We start from the raw sequence: 24,881 nt of genomic DNA, 5'->3' as shown, positions 1-24,881 counted from the left end.
ATTCAGTGAATTTTATTTTTTTTTATTTTTTTTTTTACATTTACATAGGGTAATGATGTTTATTTTATTTTTCCCCTCCCCCCCACCCCTCTTTTCCCTCTACACAGTCCTTCTTTCCTTCATTCTTACCGCTCTCCTTAGCCTAACTCTAAACCTAACCCTAAACCTAAAGCTAGTCCCTCCCACCCCCCATTATATGTCCTCATCCGCTTATCAGCGAGATCATTCGTCCTTTAGTTTTTTGAGATTGGCTTATCTCACTTAGCATGATATTCTTCAATTTCGACCATTTGCCTACAAATGCCATAATTTTATCATTCTTCATTGCGGAGTAATATTCCATTGTATAAATATGCCACAGTTTCTTTATCCATTCATCAACTGAAGGGCATCTAGGTTGGTTCCACAATCTGGCTATGGTGAATTGAGCAGCAATGAACATTGATGTGGCTGTATCTCTGTAGTATGCTGATTTTAAGTCCTTTGGGTATAGGCCAAGGAGTGGGATAGCTGGGTCAAATGGTGTTTCCATTCCAAGCTTTCTGAGGAATCTCCACACTGCTTTCCAGAGTGGCTGCACTAATTTGCAACCCCACCAGCAATGTATGAGTGTTCCTTTTTTAAATAGCTCTTGATTTTCAACTTATAGCCTGTGAATTAAAGAAGCATTTAGAATGAAAATTCCTTTAGCTTAAGTTTTAGCTAGTCAAATTTGTTTGAAAGTTATAATCACTATTTTTTTTTTTAGTGGTTGCAGCAAAACCTTCATAGAAGTGCCATCAAATATTAGCACTTGCATTTTATTGGTATTAAAGAATTGCCTTTTTTTTTTTTTTGGTAAGACTGTGCTTTAGCTTTGTCACTGTTATGAAATAAGTTATTTAAGAAATTCCTCTTGTAGTGTTCCACTGAATAATAACATAACATGACTTTTGATAACAGTATATTACATTTAATTAAATGATGATTGCTCTTTTCTTTTTTTCTTACCTTCTAGGAAACTCAGAAATAAATGTTGGTTTTGAATTGCAATTATTTTTATTAACCCTCTCCCTGTCTTCATTTATCATTCTTTTAGTTGTGATTTCATTATTATTATTATTATTTTTGTTGTTGTTGTTGTTGGTAAAACTTTTTCATCTGATTTGAAAGTAGGTCAGTTTCAATAATAAATTAACTATGCTCCAGGATTATCTGGTAGAGTTTAGGTCTTAATGCTATTATCCTTCCTGCCTCGTTTTCCCCCTTCATCATCCTATTTTTTAAAAAAATATTTTTAGTTGTGAATGGACACAATACCTTTATTTCATTTTTTTAAACTTTTTTGTGGTGCTGAGGATCTAACCTAGTTCCTCACACATGCTTGGCAAGTGCTCTACCACTGAACCACAAGCCCAACCCTGCTTCATGCTATTATTCTCTTCTTATTTTATAGATTTATCTTAACCACGGTTTGAATTATTCATTTATTGGCTTATCCATAATAAATTATTTGTTCCAGACATACTTTCTCTTGTCACCCTGTATGCTTTATGGTTCCTCTGAGCTCTGTTTGCTATTTTAATACTACTTCAAGCTAGATCATTAAGAATTTTCTCTATCTAGAAAGGTTTGTTGAAAAAGTATTATAAAGCTTAATTTTAAAATGAATTTAAAATGTATATGTCTATGCTTTCATTATTTAAAATAGATCATTGAGAGTTCATTTCATTAGGAAAATATGTTGAATTCTACAGACTTACAACTTTTCAAGCTTTAGCAATTCTCTGAATATAACTGATAAACCGACATGACTCCTCTTTATTAAAATGTTGTATTGTATAATCAGTAATGTTACACAGATGTAACATTGTATAACATTATTTTATATAAAAAGTAACATCTTATTTTGCTTACTTATCTCACCATACAGTTTAGCATCTTTGTATAACATTACTGATTATAAAATATATTTATATTTGTAAAATTATTAGTTTTATTTAACCAACAACTCACCTTATTATGTACTTTTATTTACACATTAGGTCTGTGTTTGTCCTTGTAAATTCCCAAGTTCATTAAAATGTCAAACTTTAAATTATTAAGTAATCATATGAAAGAACTTGGTATTGATGTCACATTGTTAGTGCCTGTTAAGTTTAGCTTAGTTTAATAGGAGAACCCTTCTAAAACTTTTCAGTCAGTTGTTTAGTGTCTTTCTGTCCTAGAGTCTAAATAAACTCCAGAATCGATGACAGATACTCTTTTTTTTGTGGGGGGGGTGAAGGGTGTCAGAGATTGAACTCAAGGGCACCTGAGTACAGAACCACATCCCCAGCCCTGTTTTGCGTTTTATTTAGAGACAGGGTCTTACTGAATTGCTTAACTCTTTGCTTTCGCTTAGATTGGCTTTGAACTTGTGATCTTCCTAAACTTAGCCCCCCAAACCTCTGGGATTACAGGGGTGCACCACTGCACCCAATGTTAGAATAATAGGTGTACACATGTTTTTAAAAGAGTCTTAATGTTTACACCTTTGAATTTATCATTCAGTTTAAATCTCATCTGTAAATTCCACTAATCCTGTTTGGAAGATAATGAGTATGTAGAAAGATAATCAGCAAGTAGGTGGTACATTTTATCGCGTTCCCTCTGCCCGCAGAGAGAGACACGACAAACTGGTTGTTCATCAGAGCTCTTTATTGTTCTTTTTTTTAACAAGGAAGTCACGGTCATTATATATGAATCATGAGCCAATCAGGTTACAGAGCATGTGGGGAGAGCATGATTACTATATAGAATACACTAGGGGCATGAAGAGAGCACGCAGTGAGCACGAGTCACCTTGTCCAATCAGGTCAACTTCCTTAAGCAGTGTCAGCTGTTTGTTGCAAACCAGGCCATTCTGGCTCAGTGCCAGGCGCCATATTGAAGTCCCTGAAAACCAGGCTAGGGTGGGGTCCGCGGTACCCCGACAGCTCCCCCTTTCTTTTATTAAAAGAAAAGGCTTGAGACCGTGCCTGTCTTAGGTTGAGGGGTCCAGCACATGTCCTTACCCGTCATCAAAGACTGTAGAGCATGCTACAGCTTCTGTCTTAGGTTGGTACATGGCCACCTCCTACATTACCCGTCGTTGACTACCGGTCCAGCATACTCAGCCATACTTGAGGGGAACTGCCGGCCTCTAAGGCTGTCATGACTTGTTGAAGGATGATTCGATCTCTCTGTTGGGTGCTCGTAATTGATAAATTAAGCGAATGAGATATAAAACACCTAAAATATTAGTCCTAGGGAGCCAAGGCCTGCCCATTGTTTTACAAAACCTAGAGCAGTAGAGAACCATTTGACCATTTCAGATACAGGTGCCACATTTACCCTGGTGGTATTGACTCTCATAATTTCAGCTCTTAGTTGAGGGGTTAAATTGTCAAACCCATATGACCAAGTACAAGTAAGATAGTGAGAAGATTTCTAGACAACATAGCTGCATGGCTATCATTATAAAAAGTGATAGGGGTAACACAAACTGCTCTTAAAGAAAGAACACATCCTAGACCCATAAGTTCTTGTAACAAGTTCACTTGTTCTTGTAATAAGTCCACTCTCTGATTTACTAGGAGGATGCCTGTTCTTAAATGTTGATTTAAGGTCTCTTGAGTCTGTAAGGCAGTGGCAGTGTTTTCTGCCAAATGATTAACTGTAGTTGTTGTCTGTATTGTAGTTGTCAACGCGGCTGCTGCGGTTGTGGCTGCTGCTGCAGAGGCTGCAATGGCAGTGATCACAGCTGTTGTGATGCCAAAATCTCTTTTGTTTCTTGATAATAGTACTGGTAGTTCTGTATCTGTAACAGAGACTGGGACTGGTAGGAAGGTAGGAATAGGCATTAAGACTGCTCGTGAGAACCTAGAAGCATTCCAACATTGAGAGAGAAGTTTGGAGAATAGCAGCTTGATAAATACCCTGCTTTAAAACTTGTATACTTGGAAAATATGAATACATTTAATATACAAGGAGTGACCATTTCACAATTACCTCGACACTTTAATCTTACTAAATTTAGTTTTTAAAGAAAAATTTAGACTCTGTAACATAGTATAATACTCTTAACAGTTGTTTAACCATAATTGTATACACCCCAATTTTTAAGACTAATTGTTCTAAAGAATAAAACTTAATAGACACAAAGTTAAGAGTAAATTAGTGTTTCTAAGAAATCCTTGTTATTTTACCATGTCATTTTACCATATAGATTAAACTTTGGCTTATATCAGAACATTAGTATTTCACCTTAGGAAAAACCTTAAATAGCTTTAGCTGTTTCACATACATACAACCAACTTAGTTACACACAGACTTGTTGAAACTTGCCCTTTACTTACACACAGACTTTCTTAGCACTTACTTAGACCCTCATGTATTCCATCACATAGGCACTTTCTTACCCAGAAACATTTTCTTTTCCTTTTTATTAAATATATTTCCAAACCTAGAACCTTTTATTCTCTCTTTCCTATCTGTTGACCCCTTTTTGTTCACATTCTGAAACAACTTTTATGAAATTTTTGAATTTAGATAAATTACACCATTTTAACAAGATAAAATACTTTGTTGTTTATAGTACTGTAACTGAAACACAGTTGAAACCTTTAGAACCCTTTGTATATAGAATTGTACTTGTTAAGACATAACTTTTAGTAACCTTGTTTTTAGTCAAGATATTAGACAAGTGTCCTGAACAGTATTTGCTGTCTCTTTCCTGTTGAAGAAAAGTCCTAGAAACAATTGATATTAGACATTGTTTATCATCAACATTCCATTAGTTTGACTACCTAGAGACTTGCAAGTTGTTTTTAAAGACATTTCACTTTTATTAGTTTACTCAATTTAAATTGAACCTTTTTAAATCACGTGAATAAAAGTATTTGGATCCATTTATAAATTTTAATTTTAGGAGCGCTCAGTTTTGATACAGACAAAACATGACACCAGACAGCACGACATACAAATAACACAAAATCAAAGGCCTTGTAACTTTATAGGTGAATCTCCATTGCAATATAACAGATGTTCAAAAACTCTAGTTGAATAAAAATTAGAACTGATCAAAAAGAAAAAAAAAAACATCATTAACCTAGGTATGCAGGATCAAAATTATGAGCTCAAAAATCAGCATTAAAGAAAAACAAAACAAAACAAGAATCCTGGAAAATGAGTTAGTTCTGTGTAGCAGCCCAGAAGTTTAAAACAGACACCCTTTCTTCTTTCTTTTTTTCTTATCTTCAGGTTACCTCCCTTTCCCGCTGAGGCCGCTGCAGCCTACATTCCAATGTAGGCTTCAACAAGGCCAGGCGGGGGGGGGGGGGGGGGGGAGGATCACCCAGGACTTTTTAACCCTTTTTCTTCCTGGTTGAGAAATCAGGTTAGGTTTGAATGCAGAAAATCACAAAACATTATTTCTTACTACTTTTGAGGAATGGAGCTGCTGAGCTCTCTGCCTAGGGGGAGGACTGCTTCAAGGACACGGGTGTTCCCTCCCTAGGTGGCCATGGAGCTGCGTGAAAGGGATCAGGAGGGGGGCCTTTTTCTGTCTCTTGTGATAGTTTCTCTTGATCCAACAAGCCCTTATCTAAAAACCAAGGGGCTTTGTCTTCTACAGTTTTTAAAAACTTCCTAGCTGAGGAAACCTTTAAAGGTGCTCCATTAGCCTTTAATAAAGCCTTTAATAGTCCTTCCATGCGAACTCTAGACACCTCAGAACCCATGATTAATTTGCCCCCTTTGGAGTGCCACTTTCACTTTAATGCTTTTAATGTGGACCGCTTTTCGCTTAGTCCAGGGTGTAGCCGCCTTTCGCGGGCTACTTTCACTTTAATACTTTTAAGGTGGACTGCTTTACGCTTAGTCCACCCCAGCCGCGTTTTGCTTAGCTCTGTCTCCGGACTGCCTTTCGCTAGTCCACTCCGAGCCGCATTTCGCTTAGCTCTGTCTCTGGACCACCTTCCGTGTGTCCTTACTTTCACTTTAATCGGACCGCATTCCGCGTGTCCCCGGACCACCTTCCGTGTGTCCTTACTTTCACTTTAATCGGACCGCATTCCGCGTGTCCCCGGACCACCTTCCGTGTGTCCTGACTTTAACCGGACCACATTCCGCATGTCCCCGGACCACCTTCCTTGTGTCCTGACTTTAACCGGACTGCATTCCGTGTGTCCCCGGACCACCTTCCGTGTGTCCTGACTTTAACCAGACCGCATTCCGCGTGTCCCCGGACCACCTTCCGTGTGTCCTGATAGTCGCTTTACCGCGAACGTCAAGGCTGACTTTATCACTCCTTTTTTATTATTTATAACATTAATCTCTAAAACTTACCTAGGTAGTTGCTGCTGGTTTGTTACTTCCCGGGTTTCGGCACCACTTATCGCATTCCCTCTCTGCCCGCAGAGAGAGATACGACACACTGGTTGTTCATCAGAGCTCTTTATTGTTCTTTCTAACAAGGAAGTCACGGTCATTATATATGAATCATGAGCCAATCAGGTTACAGAGCATGTGGGGAGAGCATGATTACTATATAGAATACACTAGGGGCATGAAGAGAGCACGCAGTGAGCACGAGTCACCTCGTCCAATCAGGTCAACTTCCTTAAGCAGTGTCAGCTGTTTGTTGCAAACCAGGCCATTCTGGCTCAGTGCCAGGCGCCATATTGAAGTCCCTGAAAACCAGGCTAGGGTGGGGTCCATGGTACCCCGACACATTTTATATCAAATGAATCATATAAGCAATGTAGAAAGTTAGATTACAGAAATTACAAAATACTGGACTAGTTCTGGAAAATTTCATGCAGGATAAAGGAGCTGCAAGTTGAATCTTGAAAAAGTTTAAGACCTAAAATGGGAATAGAAGAATGGACTGTGACTTGTGAATGAGCCATTTATGTATCAATTTTTATGCTGTTTGACCAATGTCTTGCCCATTTTGTTATGGCCTAATAATTTAAATAGGAAAAAATTAAAACTATATTGAGGTTCCATTTATACTTAGAGGATTTGTAAAAAGTACTCTCCAGCCTTCCTCTTAAGTGTTAGTTGGGGATATGGAATGATGGGAACTCTTGAAGTGCATATAGCCTATTACTTAGCAAATTCATCTCTTGAGTATATATGATCTAGAGAGTTTTTCCCAGACTTTTATGAATATGACTCAGTCATGACCCAGTATAGAAACACATGGAATGAAAGTTTGGATATAATAGTTGCCTTACTACATGTAATAAAGGTAAACATTCAACAGTGTTTATGAAATGTGAATTTCAAAATGTTTAAATGAAATAAAAATTTCAAATTGTACTTGACAAAAATTTAGGCAATTTTAACTTATGTAGTTTGCCTGTTTTATAAGTTTATTCTTGCAGGCCATTGTGGTTTTTAGGAATTTGTGTATATCATTGATATTTTCTATTGTATTATATTTCATTTTTTAAAAAAATGCTGATTTAATGACTCATTTGATTTAATGACCTATTACTACATTATAGTTCTTAGTTTGAAAAATACTGCTTGGGAAAAATTCTTGTTCATATGTTCCTGGAGATATATTTGAGAGTGTTCTTTGCTCTGTTGTTTGTAAACCTTTTTCCCTGAAATGGGAAACAGCTGAAACATACACTGACAAGAGATTAATATATTATAGTATATTTATATATTAGAATCTAATGTACACCATAATTATCAACTGCAGTTATGTCTATCGGTATGGATTAGTTTCAGTTTGGGAACATATTTTGAACAAGTATAGTGAGACAGACTATGTATAGTATGATTTAATATGTGTTCAGTTAAAAAATAAACTATATGTTAAATACACATATTGTGTTTTTAAACTATAAAGAACAATGAGATAAAGATAGGAAACAGTTTCAAACAGGGGTTATCCCTGGAGGAGTGGGTTAAAGCAGTGTTAAGAGTGTAAGGGAATAATATATAGGAGACTTCCAAGATATAATTGGTTGTTTCTTAGCTGGATACAAAAAATCTTTTTTTTTTTTTTTCTTAACCTACTTACCACAGATTAATTTTGAATGTGTTTAGTACTTAAACTCACTCAGTAAAAGTAAACTACTAACTTTTTATAGTTTAAAAAATTAGAAGTTAGAGATATCCTTACTTTTTCCCTTAAACTCAACCTACTTTTCATCACATCCCTGAATCTTTCTTTCATATCCATGTCATCCTTAAGTTCTTTGGAGAGGGTTTGATAAGGAATAAATATAGGAGTGCAAAATAAATTTCTATTAAGGGATCAGCATCAATGATAGGTCAGAGATGGAATAAAGATCAGTTTCTACTTGAGCATATTGCTTTAAAAATAGAAAGTTTTTCTATTTTGATCTGTCTGCTTCTTGGTTGACAGACAGATGGCGCTGTTGAGTCCAATTGAAGGCTTCAAATAAGCCTCTCAGGTCAGATAGTGTTTAGTTAGTTAGTTGAAAGCATGAATGGATTGACAAAAGGTGATGAAATCTAGAAAAGTGTATCAGGATATGAATTTTGGTTTCAGCATGCTAGTTCGAAGTAGCTACAGATAATCTCAGTGGAGGTATTATATCAAAAGTTGCAAATATGAGATTGGTGATTAGAAGAGGCTCGGCTGAATAATGAATTACTCTTTCATTCAGAGTTGTACAAGTCAAGAGAAAGAGTGAGTTTTTTGAGAGAAAAGCCATATAAAAAAAGAGCAAAGCCAAGAATTGAGTTTTTAGGTATCATTGATCTAATGCTGGTGAGAAGAATATTTAGCTAAAAATTATGGCAGTCTTATATTCTGTCTAATGAGCAAGATATTTTTAATACTGAGACAAGCTGTTTTTATTCTTTGAATGACTTTACCTTCATGAGACCATATTTTCTTTTTTTTTGGAAAATTTTCCCCAAATGACTTTCAAATAAGGGAATAGTAATTCTTATTTTAGTGATATATACATATTTATTGTTAGAATGCTTTATAGTTTTTTTTCTCCTGTCATACTTTTAAATACTGAAAGTTTGCTTTCTCATTATGGCTTAATATTTAGTGTCCAGTTTTTATGTGTTCTTCATCTTAAACTATTAAAACAGTTGTCCATTTTACTGAAACTATTAAATAACCTAGTTTTTTGAAAATCCGTGGGCATGTCATAGAAAATGAGAATTATGATAGACTTTTTAATGAAAGTTAGTTAATACTATAGCATTATCAATTAAAATCCAAACATTTTCTTAGACATACTAGCTCACCAATAATTTAATTTTTTTTCTACAGAAGGAATCAGTACTAAAACAGGAAATAAATGACCTTCTACAACAGAAGATTTCAGTAGATGAAGAAAATACGTTCTTGAGGAGAGAATTAAATGACTTGCAGAAGAAATTTAAAGATAAAAGTCAAGAAGTTAAGGTGTATTGACTTGAACATAGTTTTATAGGAGTATTTTTTTGAAGTCCTGCTTTACATTTTGTGGCACAGAAAGTGACAGGCTTGGATGAAAAAATTGCCTAAGGCCCTGCTGTACCATACAGTTTTCTCACATGCAAAAACTCAGAGAAAAATGCTTTAAAGCTAAGACTCCAAGCTTTATAACTTTCAGATAAATAGTTAATGATGGAAATGGAGCTAAGAAAGTAGGAGTGTGAATATGTGGCTTCTAGTAATTAGATTCTGATGGGACTGGCATTATTAATTGATAAAACCAGGTCTGGGAGGATATGTCTGTGTGGGTCTCAAAAATAGCTGGGGACAGCATCAAAGGCAGCTTGATCAATTAATGGGCTCTTTGCAAATGTGTACTCATCAAAGCTGTCATCCAGTGAAAAAATATGACCCATCCACCTGCATGAAAAGAGGCCAATAAAAGTACACAGGTGACCTTGGCCATCAAATATAGAAGAAGCTGCTGTGAGGGTGAAACTGCACAGTTTATATTTGCTGATTAGTTCTCACCTTTTTTGTTGTTGTTGTTTATCGGCCCTTGTGGTACTGTTCTACAGGACACTAAGGAATGTATACAGAATAAAGAAGAGGAAAACAGGCTGGTTATAAAAAATCTGGAGGAGAAAAATAAGAAATTGAGTACCCACTGCACTGACCTGCTAAATGACCTAGAGAAACTAAGGAAGCAAGAAGCACATTGGAAAAAAGAAAAAAATGGCATTGATGCAAAAATAAAGGTACACAATGAGAATGGAATCCATGCTGCAATTTTGGATCTAACTTCTTATAGGAAATTTAATACATGTTATTTTCTTTTAAATAACAAGTTATATATTCAGACCCACCAGTGGGGAGTAGCATTAATTTATATTCTTTCACTTAAGACCCATAGCTTTTTAAAAATTGATGTTGCAAAGCAGGAAACTGACTTCAAATAGTTATCCTAAAATGTAATCATTAAAAAATAAAGGCTATTGCATTTTGAAATAAAATGTGTTTTCAAAAAACATATTCAGAATCATGGGTTTTGACTTTTTAAAATGAAGGCTTAAATTCATAAATGCAGCTAAAATTCATTGCAGTATAATTTTACACTTTAAAAAATAAAGGATAATGCCCCCTAGAAAACCATTAAAAATACTCATGGATGGTTCTAAAATGATACTTTGTTTGACTTGAAGGGGAGTTGTTTATAGTAAAATTTTAATAGAATGTGAAAGTTAATTTTATAAAGTCCTTATATTCTTTTGATTTGTGTTTTTCAAAATGATATTTTCTGTGGCATTCTCTTTGTCTTGAGAAGCACTCATTTGTTTTTCAATCAAATGTCAGGTTTCTCTTTTACTATATATATTTTATTAAAAAGGACAGAAGCAAATAAGGCTACAAAAACATGGTAGTCTTTCTATATACGTATACATAAAAGGAATGTAACCAACACGTGTATTTGTATATCTATTCAAAAATATGTAATTATAATATGGATGTGTATGTGCATATGCGCACATGTGTGCCTGAATATTTAAGAGAGAGGATATGTCTAATTGTGTGAATCAATCCATTGCAGATTTTTAAGTAAACACATTAAGTAATATTGCACAATCAGAATGATTGAGCCAGTGAGGAAATTGAATTTTGTTGCATTTGTTTTCTTAATTTTTATATCAGTTTTGGCTATAATACATCCTTTAAAAAATTTGGTGATTTGATAAAAGCAGGTGGTAATGCCTTGTGTTAATTCACAGCTGTGTGATTATTTACTGATAATTTTCATTTCTTTTTATTAGAGTGTTATAGTTATACATAGTAATTGGGTTCATTTGGGCAAAAATCATACCACATGGAATTTGATTTACTCCATTTCAGTCCCTGTTGCCCCTCTTTCCCTCCCCTCCTCCCTCCCTTTAGTCTCCTACCACTACTCTTCTGATCTTCCTTTTGCTCATTTATTTATTTATTTTTGATTTTTATGTGATTTCTACATATACATAAAGGTGGAAAACCCCACTGTAAATTTATACATGTACATAGTGTGATTTTGTTAAATTCATTTCTGCATTTCCTTTCCTTTCTATGCCTTCTTCCCTCCCTCTTGGTCTCTTTGTTATACTTCACAGTATTTTTATGATACTCTGTCCCCCCTCTTCTTTCCCTTAAGTTACTCCAGCTTCCACATATGAGAGAACACATTTGACCCTTGATTTTCAGTCTCTGGCTTATTTCACTTAGCATCATGTTCTCCACTTCCAATCCATTTACCAGCACATGCCATAATTTCATTGCACCTTCTGAGGGAATAAAACTCCATTATGTATACAGACCACATTTTATTAATACACTCATCTATTGATGGGCATCTGGACTGATAACATAATTTGGTTATTGTGAATTGTGCTGCTATAAACACTGAAGTGACTGTATCATTGTATTTGCTGAATTTCGATATTTTGAATAAGTTCTAGGGAGTGAGATAGCTGGGTCTTACAGTGTTTCCATTCCTAGTTTTCTGAGGAATTTCCATCCTGCTTTCCAGAGTAGTTGTACTAATTTGTAGTCCCACCAAGAAGTTCCATATCCTCACCAGCATCTATTATTATTTGTGTTCTTGCCATTTTGGCTGGAGTTACATAGTGTAGCTTTGATTTGCATTTCCCTAAATGATAGAGATGTTGAACATTTTTTCATATATTTGTTGACCTTTGTGTTTCTCCTTTTGAGAAATGTTTGTTTAGTTCTTTAGCCCATTTATTAATTGGGTTTTTGGGTTTTTTGATGTGTAGTTTTTTGATTTCTTTATATATTTAGAATATTAATTTCCTGTCAGAGGAGCATCTGACCAAGATTTTCTCTCATTCTGTGGGTTCTCTTAATGCTCTTAATCATTTCCTTTGCTGTTCAGAAGCTTTTTAGTTTTAAGGCATCCACTTATTGATTATTGGTCATATTTATTGAGCTTTTGGGCTCTTCTTAAGGAAGCTGGTGCCTGAACCAATATGTTGGAGGGTTGACTCTGTTCTCTGCTAGCATTTGCGAAGTTTTTGTTCTAACTCCTAAGTCTTTGATTCGTTTTGATTTGACTTTTGTGTGGGGTAAGAGATAGGGATCTGTTTTCATTCTTCTACATATGGATTTTCAGTTTTCCCAGTGGCATTAGTTAAAAAGGCTATTTTTTCTTCAACATATATTTTTGACCCCTTTGTTAAGTATCAGATGCCTTTAAGCATGTGGGTTTGTCTCTGTGTTTTCTGTTCTATCTCATTGGTCTTCATGTCTATTTTGATGCCAATATATGCTGTTTTTGTTACTGTATCTCTGTAGTATAATTTCAGATCAGGTATTGTGATGCCTCCTGCATTGGTCTTGTTCAGGACTGCTGTGACTGTTGTGGGTCTCTTCATTGTCCAAATGAATGTTAAAATTATTTTTTCTGGTTCTGTGAAGAATGTCATTGGTATTTTTATGGGGGATTATATTTAATTTCCATAACACTTTTGGTAATCTGACCATTTTGACAATATTAATTCTGCCTATCCAAGAACATGAGAGGTCTTTTCCATCTTCTAAGGTCTTTTTCAATTTCTCTCTTCCATGTTCTGTAATTTTCATTATAAAGATCTTTTACTGGATGTGGGGAAAAAAGTACACTTTTACATTGCTGGTGGAGTTGGAAATTGGTGCAGCCACTCTGGAAAGCAGTGTGGAGAATCCTTAGAAAACTTGGAATGGAACCATCTTTTGACCCAGCTATCTCACTCCCTGGCCTATACCCAAAGGACTTAAAATCAGCATACTACAGTGATGCAGCCACATCAGTGTTTATAGCAGCTCAATTCATAATCACTAGATTGTGGAACCAACCTAGATGCCCTTCAGCAGAGGAATGGATAAAGAAACTGTGGTATATATACACAGTGAACTTTTATTCGGACATAAAGAAGAATAATATTATGGCATTTGCAGATATATGTGTGGAATTGGAGAATATCATGCTGAGTGAAATAAGCCAATCCCAAAAAACCAAAAACTGAATGTTTCCCTGATAAGTGAGTGATGATATATAATGGGGGTGGAGTGGTGGGGATTGAGAGAAGAATGGAGGAACTTTAGATTACCTAGAGAAAAATGAGAGGGGTGGGTATGAAGAATGGTGGAATGAGACAGATATCATTACCCTGTGTACATCTGTGATTACATGAATAGTATGAATCTACATTGTGCACAACCATAGAAACAAAAAGATGTACCTCATTTGTGTACAGTGAATTAAAATGCAGTCTATAAAAATAAAAAAAAAACCAAAAACCAAAATGAGTAAAAATAAAAAAAATTAAAAAAACTAAAAACCAAAATGAGATTATCTAAAAATATCTGTAGAAACATAAAGTTTTTCAAATTATGCTGGAAAGCTTCAATCTGGTTTTGTTTGGGTACTGGGAATAGAACCCAGCAGTGAAAAAAAAATAAAAAAGATCTTTTACCTCCTTGAATAGATTAATTCCCAAGTATTTTATTTTTTAATGATTTTTGTGAAAGTAATGATTTTCCTGATTTCTTTCTCAGCAGAATCACTGTTGGAGTATAGGAAATCTATTGATTTATGAGTGTTGATAAAAACTTTCCATATTTAGAATAAACTAAAAAAATTCATGAGCACCAAGCTAGTAGTACAAAGAAAACTCAAAGATAAACTGTACACAGACAAACTAAAAAACAATCCCAAAGCTCTTAAACAGGAAGTTCAATAGAAGAATAACCCACTAAAGGAGAATCAAGACAGTAAAAAACCAAAATGGCAGAAAATCACAAACACATATCCATACTTGTGCTAAATGTTGGTCTTAACTCCCCAACTGAAAAACAAAGATTAGCATACTGGATTGAAATGCAATATACAACTATATGCTGTTTGCAAGTGATTCATAGGCAAGACATCAACAGCCTCAAGGTAAAAGTATGGAAAAAATATTCCATTCATTTGGACTATAAAAACAAGAAGGAATAGCTATTCTGAGACCTGACAAAGCAGATTTCTAGTAAGAATTAGTCAGAAAAGACAAAGAAGGCTAATGTATCGATTTATCAGTTGAAAGGTATCTTGTTTTGTTCCATCAATTGGCTGTTGTGAATTGTGCTGCGATAAACATTGATGTGACTCCTTCATTGCAGTTTGCTGATTTTAAATCTTTTGTATATATACCCTTGAGTGAGATACCTCAGTCATATAGTGGTTCCATTCAGAACTTTTTCAGGCATTTCCATGCTGCTTTCTAGAGTGGATATCCTAATTTGCAGTCTCACCAAAAATGTATGAGTGTACCTTTTCCCCCATATCCTCCCCATCATTTATTATTATTTGTATTCTTGATAATTGCCATTCTGATTGGAGTAAGGTGAAATCTCACCATAATTTTAATTTGCATGTCTGTAATTGCTAGAGGTGTTGAACATTTCTTCATATACTTGGTGACCGTTTGTATTTCTTCTTTTGAGAAGTATCTGTTTTGTTCTTTTGCCCACTTATTGATTTGTTATTCATTTTTTATGCTTGATGTTTTTGTATTCTTTGCATATTCTAGATATTAATGCCTTATCTGAGGAGCAGGTGCAAAGGTTTGCTCTCTTTCTGTAGGCTCTCTCTTTATACTGTTGTTTCCTTTGCTGTTCAGTAACATTTTAATTTGATGCCATCACACTTACTGATTTTTCATTTTATTTCATATGCTTTAGGTATCTTGTTAAGGAAGTTGGTTCCTATGCTGACATGTTAGAGGGTTGGGCCTGCACTTTGTTTTAGTTGTTGCAGGATTGTCAATCTAACTGGTCTTTTATCCACTTTGAGTTGAGTTTTGTGCCTGGTGAGAGATAGGAGTTAAATTTCATTCATCTACATAGGGATTTCCAGCTTTCCCAGCACCATTTGTTAAAAAGGCTATCTTTTCTCTAACATTTGCTTTTGGAACCTTTATCTAGTATCACATAACTGTGTTATGTGGATGTGTCTCAGTGTCTTGTATTTCATTGGTCTTCATGCCTGTTTTGATGCTAATACCATGCTGTTTTTTGTTACTATAGTTCTGTAGTATAATTTGAGGTTCAGTATTGTGATGCCTCCTCCTTTGCTTTTTTCACTAAGGATTGCTTTGGCAATTCTGGGTCTGCTATTTTTCTAAGTTAATTTCATAGTTGCTTTTTCTAGTTCTGTGTAAAGTGTCATTTGAATTTTGATGGGAACTGCATTGAGTCTTTTAGCACTTTGGGTAGTATGGCCATTTTGACAATATTAATTTTGCCTAAGAACCCGGGATGTCTTTCCTTCTAAGGTCTTCTTCAATTTCTTTCTTTGGTGTTCTGTAGTTTTCTTTGTGGAGATTTACCTCTTCTGTTAGATTTATTCTGAAGTGTTTTATTTTCTTGAGGTTAGTGTGAATGGGAATCTTTTCGTAATTTCTTTTTTGGCAGATTCATTGTTTGAGGATTGGAATATGATTGATTTATGAGCATTGATCTTTTATCCTGCTATTTTGCTGAATCTATTTATGAACTCTAGAATTCTTATTGTGGAGTTTTTTGTATCTTCTAAATATAGAATCATATCATTGGCAAATAGGAATAGTTTGAGTTCTTCTTTTCCTATTCATATCCCTTTAATTTCTTTCTTTTGTCTGATTGCTCTGACTAGAGTTTCTAGGACTGTGTTGAATAGAAGCAGTGAAAGTGGGCATCCTACTCTTATTCCTGTTTTTAGAGGAAATGCTTTCAGTTTTTCCCTATTCAGTGTAATGTTGGCCTTGGGTTTGTCGCACGTGGCCTTTACAATGTTGAGGTAAGTTCTTTCTATGTTTGGTTTTTCCTAGTGTTTTAAACATGAATGGGTGATATACTTTGTCAAATGCTTTTTTATATAATCATGTGACTTTTGTCTGTAAGACTATTTATGTGGTTTATTTCATTTATTGATTTCCAAATGTTGCATATCTGGGACAAAACCCAATTAGTCATGGTGCACTATCTTTTAAATATGTCTTTGTATGTGATTTGCCAGTATTTTATTAAAAGTGTTTGCATCTATGTTGATTAGGTGTATTGGTCTGAAGTTTTCTTTCCTTGATGTATCTTTATCTGGATTTGGTATCATAAAAATGAGTTTGGCAGTGTTTCTCTCTTTTTTATTTCATGGAATAATTTGAGGAGGATTGATATTAATTTTTCTTTAAAGGTATGGTAGAACTTGACTGTGAATCCATCCAGTCCTAGGCTTTTCTTTTTTGGGAATGTTTTTGATATTTGTTTAAATTTCATTACTTGATATTGATGTGTTAAATTTTCTACATCATTGTGGTTCAATATAGGTAGGTCATGTGAGAGGAATTTGTCAGTATCTTTAAGATTTTCTAGCTTATTGAAGTAAACATTTTAAAATACTTTGTGATGATCCTCTAGATTTCAGTAGTATAATGTCTGTGGAAATATTTCCTTTTTTTTTGTCTCAAATTTTGTTAATTTGAGTTTTTTTCCCCCTCTTTATTTTGGTAAGTCTGGCTTTATTCTTTTTCTGAACCTCGATATGTAATGTTAGATTATTGATTTGTTACCTTTGTATTCTTTTAATGTATAAGCTCAATACTGTGAACTTTTTTCTTAAAACTGCCTTCATACCATCCCAGAGATTTTAATTTATTGTATCAATCTTCTCATTTACTTCTAAGAATTTTGTTTTCATTTCTTGCCTGGTTTCTTCTGTTATCCCTTCATCATTAAATAGCATATTATTTAGTCTTCAGATGTTAGAGTAGCTTCTATTTATTATCTTATCATTGATTTCTCATTTCATTCTATTATGACCTGATATAATGCAAGGTACTTTTCTGTTTGCTGAGATTTGTTTTGTGACCTAAAATATGGTCTATTTTAGAAAATGTTCCATGTGCTTCTGAAAAGGAAAGTGAATTCATTAATTGATAGGTGAAATATAGATGTCTGTTAGATTCATATTATTAAATGTATTTTTTAGTTCTCTAGAATATTTCCTTAGTTGAGGTTGGATGATCTATCCAGTGGTGAGAGAGGCATGTTAAAGTCACCCTATATCATTATATTGTGGTCTATTTGATTCTCAATAATGAGAAGGATTTATTTTATATACATAGATGCTCTGTTGTTTGGGGCATTAATATTTGCAATTATTTTATCTTGTTGCCCTCTGATTCCCTTACGCATTATGAAGTGACCTTCTTTGTCTTTTCTGATTACTTCTGGTTTGAAGTCCATTTCATCTGATAAGAGAATAGCTACCTCTGAATGTTTGCATTCCCATGTGAAAGGTATGTCTTTCATCATTCTTTCTCCTTCAGTCCATGGTTGTCTTGACCTGTGAGGTGAACATCTTGCAGACATGCATATTGTTGGGTTTGTTTTTTAATCCAATTTGCCAATCTGTCTTTTGATTGAAGAGTGTAGACCATTTATACTCATTGTTACATTGAGAGCTGATTTTTATTTCCTGTCATTTTAATTTATTTTTAATGCTTAAATTGGACCTGATTGTCCTTTGATTGACTGTTCTTCTAGTATATTTCTTTCCAGTGCTGGTTTTAATTTTATTTTTTATTTCCTCTCCATCAAATATTTCTTTGAGTATGTTTTATAGTGTTGACTTTCTAGTTATGAAAGTAGTTATTAAGTAAATTCTTGTTGAATCTTGGTTGGATTTTATTGGGGTGTGGACATTTAGCTTCTGTTTATCATTGAAAGTTTTTATTTTATCTTCAACCCTGAAGCTTAATTTTGCTGGGTATAGTTATTCTTGGTTGGCCTTTATTTTCTTTCAGTTCTTGATGTATATTATTCCAAGTCTCCATGGCTTTTAGGGTCTGGGTTAGGAAGTCATTTGAAATCTGGATTGATTTACCTCTAAATATGACCACCTATTTTTTCTTTTTGTAGCTATTAAATTTCTACCTGTATTTTGTATGTTAGGCATTTTCATATAATATTTTCTTAGAGTGGATCTATTCTGATTTTGTATATTTGAAGCCCTACATGCCTCTTGTATTTGAATTTCCCTCCCATTCTTTTTTTTAATTTATTTTTATTTTTTTTGAAACTTAAGACCATGTATTTCTACAGAAATGTAAGAGAAAAACATTCTATAAACATAAAACACACAAAATCTAAAAGAACAGATTGATGAACTGGATCTTAACACTGGAAGCATTTTCTGAAAGACACTGTAAAGAGACCAGACTTCCTCAACAGGACTCCCATAGCACAAGAAATAAAAGCAAGAATCAATAACTGGGATAGATTCAAACTAAAAAGCTTTCTCTCAGCAAAGGAAACTATCAGCAATGCAAAGAAAGAGCCTACAGAGTGGGAGAAAATCTTTGCCAATCATACTTCAGATAGAGCACTAATCTCCAGAATCTATAAAGAACTCAAAAAACTCTACACCAAGAATGCAAATAATCCAATCGACAAATGGGCTAAGGAAATGAATAGACACTTCACAGAAGAAGATGTACAAGCAATCAACAAACATATGGAAACATGTTCAACATCTCTAGTAATAAGAGAAATGCAAATCAAAACCACCCTAAGATTCCATCTCACCCCAATTAGAATGGCGATTATCAAGAATACAAGCAACAACAGGTGTTGGCGAGGATGTGGGGAGAAAGGTACACTCATACATTGCTGGTGGGACTGCAAACTAGTGCAGCCACTCTGGAAAGCAGTGTGGAGACTCCCTCCCATTCTTAATGTTTGGAAAATTTACTAATATTTTTTCACTGAAAAGATTGTGTGTCTCTTTACCTTATATTTCATAGCCTTCATCTATCCTAATAATTCTTAAATTTGGCCTTTTGGTATTTTCCCAGATTTCTTCCATATTTTGTTTGTGGTCTTTTAACATCTTTTCTTTATGGTTGATTTTATTTTCAAGATTTTATACTTTATGTTAGAGACTTCAGAAAATCTGTCTTCAAAGTGGCCTAATGCATTGGTGGTGCTTTCCATTTTTAATTTGGTTTATTGAGTCTTTCATTTCCAATATTTCCTTCCATTTGGTTCTTTTTCAGAATCTCTGTCTTTTTTATTGAAGTGATCTTTTACTTTCTATATTTTCTTTCCAATTTCACCTTACATCTTCTTTTAACTCATAAAACATTTTATTTTATTTTTTAAGATGTTGATAGACCTTTATTGTTTGTTTATATGTGGTACTGAGAATTGAACCCAGTGCCTCACATGTGCTAGGCAAGTGCTGTACCACTGAGCTACAACCCCAGCCCCTCATAGAACATTTTAAATGTGAACTTTCTAAATTCTTTCTCTGTTATTTTCTCTACTGTAACATCAGTGAAGTCATTTGTTGAAGTATATGGTCTGTTTGTGATGGTTTGTTCCCTTGCTTTTTATATTGTTTGTATATCTACCTATCTATTGGTATAGGTTTCATTTTTTCTTTTTAGGGAGGGACTACTTTGTGAGTTTCATTCTCTTTGGTGCTCTCAGTTGGGTGAATATCTATATATCAATATTTTTAGTCAATGCATGACCTGCTGATCCCAGTATCAGCACCATTTTAAGAGATGCTACTGGATCATATTTACTTCAGAACCAAGCCTCGTTCTATTCAGCATTTTGAGAAACAAAAACTGATTGCTAGTTTTATCCATAGCTCCTCAAATTCAGGTAAGAACTTTTATTAAAGATCTGGAGTAGGTAAGAAATTAGTTATTAAATTTAGTAAAATTACTATAACCTTAAATGAGGGCTGATATGTAGAATAAGAAAAATTGGGCAAAAGGAGAGGTAATAAGAGAGACAAAAAAAGTAAGAAGAAAAAGAGAAAAGATATAAAATAATAATTCATACCAGGGTAGAAAGGAGAAATAGATTGATGATGGGTATTTGAAGTAATAGCAGATAATGCAAGAGGTTTGGTTGGGGCTAAGAGGAGCAAGTATAAACTAGAGCTAGAGAAACAAAGAAAGGAAGATTGTTTCCAATTAATTGCTTTAAACCATTTGATGAAATACATTTGCAAATGAAGGTGCATTTTTGGCTATTGGGGTAATTATTATCATTCAAGATAAAGTGTTAATAAGATGATCAAAGTTGATGTTAAAGTTACATATAGTAAACCATGGCAATATTAAGTAAATTCTTGTTGAATCTTGGTTGGATTTTGTAGGAGTTTGGACATTTAGCAGATGTCCATCAGGCTTTGGCTATGGATCTCTCCAGAGTTACAGGCGCATAGGAACAAATTCCCTAGTTGTTATGAACCTCCCACCAGCTGATTCTGGTTTGTCAGCTTAGGGACCTGCAGCTGACTGCTCAGAGGGTGCAGTGTTGTGGCTTGAGTTTTTCAGTTGTGTTCAGGAGTTCAAGATGCAGATGCTGGAGTGTCCCTCTGATTGCTGTGGGTGACTGTGTACCTGGTCCCTTCTACAGTATCCTTTTCATTGAGGTAAAGATACTGGTGATTATTTGTTTGCACAGGAACTCTGGTTGTGGCTTTTCCATGGGTGTTCTGTGGTGCAGAAGTATTCCCCCTGCCAACGATGTTCTCTGTGGTGCTGTAGTGAAGGAACTCAGGTGGTCTGACTGGACTCTAGTTTCCACTGCCCCCGGATGTGAATTATAGGTGTTAATTTCCTCTATTGACTCTCTGATGCAAATTCCTGCCAGTATCTGAACAATGCCCTTTCACTCTTCAGTTGTGATCATGGGTCAGGTGGGTGGTAGTTAAGGCTGGGAGCATTCTTTCCCTGTTTACCTAGACTCAGGCAATTTTCCTCCTTGAATGATCTTCCTTTGGTTATCTTTGCAGGCGTCTTCCACATAAGTTTCTTGGGGTATTCAGGGAACTTTTGCAGCTATCACCATTCAAGAACTGGGTCTCTACGACACTGGATATTCAGGCAGCTTCCCTCTGGTACAGCCCAGAGAAAGGGCCTAGGCTTCCCATGGTGCTTTCCTCAAGTGTCAGTGGTCAAGGCTGGTGTGGTCCTGGTGAATCACCTTTCCTCTCCCGGGGCCTACGCTGATTCATTGAATGGACACTGCACAGAGCTTTCCACTCTTGCCTGGGTTGCAGAAGCTCAGCAGAACACTGGGTTAGGTGCAATTCCTGGCACAGGTCTCCTATACCCCACTCCCTTTGTTGGTGGGTAATGGGGAGGGATTCAGCGATTTTTGGCTAATAGTGAATTGCTGTTATGTTTCTAAATTATTTTAGGTTAAAAAAAAGAGCTGTTCTAAAAGTGGGCTCTGAGAATGGAAGAGAAAGCATCCTATCAGATATAATCACTTAATTATCCACGCTCATGGAAAGCCACCAAAGGCAAATAAATGCAAAAGATTCACTGGGACCGATGATGAATCTTAAACCAGGAATCAAATTACCTTTCGTGCTTAAGAAATATTTCAGAACCCAGGAGCTTGAGCAAGGCTTACTCATCTAGGTGACTTTAATCTCACAGATAGGGTAGAAAAAGTGTCCCTTGGGACTCAGTCTACCTATATAACAATGAGGCATCTTTAATTCTGTTCACACCCTCTCTGAGTTACAGGGCATACACAAAAAAAATTTCCAAAAGAAAAAAAATTTAAAACCAAACAAATGAGTAGTGTATTAGGTTGTTATTACAGGAAGAACTGCAATGGAAGTGTCTTCTCAAACTTGGGGAAAGAATGGCTCTTTAAGGGGGAAAGACACAAAAATGATAGAGTGCCTGCTGTAAGTTTAGTGAAGTGTGGTTAGGCTGGTGTTGCAGAAAGTTATTTTGTTTTTCTTGTGATTTGGTCTTACATCTTATGGAATTGTTGAGTGGAAGTAGTTTGGAGGAAGTGCATTACTCTTTTGATACCAAGGAACAGGGCATGGAGATATTAGTGTAAATTCAGAGAAGATATGTTACTGTTCTCCACATTTAATAAGGATTTATTGAGTATCCATTTATTGAGTATCCATTCATTATGAGTCTGATATTGAAAAGCAACTAAGAAACGGTATAAAAATTCCTGCTTTTATGAAACTTATTTTCTAATGCGAGAGGGCTAAAATAAACACATAAGCAATGAATGATAAACTTTGTCACTAGTAATATATGGAATGAAGAGAAATATGGAAAGATGGAAGGTGTTTTGGGTCTAGGTCAGGAAGGTTTCCATCTAATCAAAGTATTATCAGTAGCCTTTATTTAATAGACCAACTTTCCTCCAAGGATTTAAAAAGACATTTCCATTTTCATAAAATTTCAATATATATTATTTGGTCTGCTTGTATAGTCTGTTTTATGTTTATTTGGTCTTTTTGCTTATTCTTGTTATAGCAATAAATTTGCAAAGTTTGTTAAAAACTTTTATCTAGTGTTCACTTTGTTGACCCTCCTTTAGAAGTTTAGATTTTCTTTGAGTTCATCTTGAGGGGGGATTATGTTAATATCCTCCTTTTTCCCCCATGGTATTCATTTGTCCCTTTTAGGCATGTTGAGGTTCCTGGCACTCTGGAGTACTTTTTCATTGTCTGGGGCTCCTGTCCCTCTCTGTTATTTGACATAATTCAGAGTAAATCTTGAGATGGGCAACTTTGCCATGCTCCAATCTGTGGTGCTTTAAAATTTTTCTTCTATGTCTCTACGACATAGTCATAGAATTTTTCATTTTTTTCCCCTGAGTCTAAATTCTTCCATGCCAAGCACGTCAGTACATTGAGTCCTAATCACCTTTCAGTGGTTAAACAGTTAGCCACCTCTAAAGAGTAAGAAGAGCATGGAGAGAAAGGCATTTTCTTAGCTCATGTTACTATTAGTATGGTTTCTTTTATTTTTGAGTGTTTTAAGCTTTATTTATCCCTTTGGAACAACTGCCCCCCCGACCCAAACAAATCTACCTACCTACTTTCCTTCTTTCCTTTCCACCCTCCTTCCTTCCTTCTTTCCTTTCCCCATTTATCTACCTACTTATATATCTGTCATTGCTTTTTTGTGAATAAATGGGAATTTCTAGTGCTTAGCCTAAAGCCTGTTGCTTGCTTTGGAAAATAATGAATGTATGATTTTTATGTGGGCATACTCTATTTAGAAATAAATTTAAAATATTCTTCATAACAATGAAATTAATTTTATAAGTTTAACAAATCAAATTTTAAAATGGCTTCAGAATGTAAAAAGATTTAGTGAATGATCAGATGGAAAAGGTCAAGTTTGAAGAAATGGAGATGAAATTTTACCATAAATCAGGAAAACAACATGGTCTGAGTCTCAAACATTACAAAATTATTTTGTTTTCTTTGTAGTCCTATCCTTTTCTCTCTGAGAATAGTTGTATGTATATATTTAAAACAAGGAAACAATGAAATAAGGAGACAACTACCATTTTTGACTATTTTTTAAGTAATTAAGCTCATTTTACCTTTAATGAAGTTCTTCATTAAATAATGGCTTATTATAATTTTAATAACTAAATATTCAGTTTTTCAAGTTTATTGGTTTCAAATTCTTAATCTTCATATCAGGAAGGTATGATATAGTTTTTTGCTTCTGAAGAAGAATCTGACTGGTATAACAGTTGTGCTTAAAGTTTTTAATTAAGTAAAAACATTCAAACACTACAAGTTTTTCTGTCATTTTGCAGTATAAATATAACATATTTTGTTACATTTCATGTTTATTATGTTTGATTATAAGTGCTCTAATTTTAGGCCTTTGAAGACAATTTAATTGAAGCAAAGAAAGAAATTGAAGTATCACAGAGTAAATATAATGCTCTATCATTACAGTTGAATAATAAACAGACCGAACTTCTTCAAAAGGATATGGATATTACCCTGGTCAGGCAAGTATATTCTGTTTTCAATTTAACATTATAGAAATGTCAGTCATTTGGTATGCTATTATTTATGTTTATTATGAACACCCCCAAAGTGACAAAATATATCTTCTTTAGGTACATATTTTTCTGCATTGAAAAACTGGAATTATGTACACAAAACTGGGAATAGTTTTGTAGGAGAATAAGAGGACTCACAGGATTAAGAATGCATAGACAAGGAGTATCCTTATTTCAGTTTTTAAGGACAATGCATTTATTCATTGTTTATTCAAGTTCCTGGCCATGTGTTTAATGAGACTCACATTGTTTAATGAGACAATAATAATTAAGAAACAGAATTTTTAATTTTTATTTTCTTATGTCTTATATAGTTTCAGTTTGTGAAATATTCTTTCTACTTCAACATTATTAATTTTATAGTACTCCACATAAAGTGGAAACACTTGAAAAGGTAAACATGCCATATTTGTATTTTTAAAGCATTTTGAAACATGTTAATACTACCTACTTACTCTTAATAATTGCCTTGATTAGAAAATTGCGTTAGAGATATAAGATCAGGACAGGATTTTTGTTTGGTTAACAGACTGTA

General features: G+C 34.6%; 1 protein-coding gene across 10 annotated transcripts in view; it reads left to right on the top strand.

Moving 5' to 3' along the window:
* Cntln (centlein) overlaps positions 1-24,881 on the top strand; it is a 365,014-nt gene that overhangs the window by 97,524 nt on the left and 242,609 nt on the right. For 8 of the 10 annotated variants that reach the window (XR_007104991.1, XR_007104992.1, XM_047524964.1 and 5 more), the window contains exons 4-6: positions 9,278-9,412; positions 10,003-10,182; positions 24,159-24,292. Coding sequence is in view for 8 of the 10 variants with exons in the window: in XM_047524964.1 (XP_047380920.1) it covers positions 9,278-9,412; positions 10,003-10,182; positions 24,159-24,292 (449 nt within the window). In the remaining 2 variants the exon portion in view is untranslated. The remainder of the gene's footprint in view (positions 1-9,277; positions 9,413-10,002; positions 10,183-24,158; positions 24,293-24,881) is intronic. The other 2 variants (XM_047524966.1, XM_047524968.1) reach the window with 2 other exon arrangements.

Source organism: Sciurus carolinensis, chromosome 14 (genome assembly GCF_902686445.1).
Source record: "Sciurus carolinensis chromosome 14, mSciCar1.2, whole genome shotgun sequence".
NCBI lineage: Eukaryota > Metazoa > Chordata > Mammalia > Rodentia > Sciuridae > Sciurus > Sciurus carolinensis.
The sequence above is the reverse complement of the archived record's forward strand: the minus strand, read 5'-3'. Positions and strand labels throughout refer to the sequence as shown.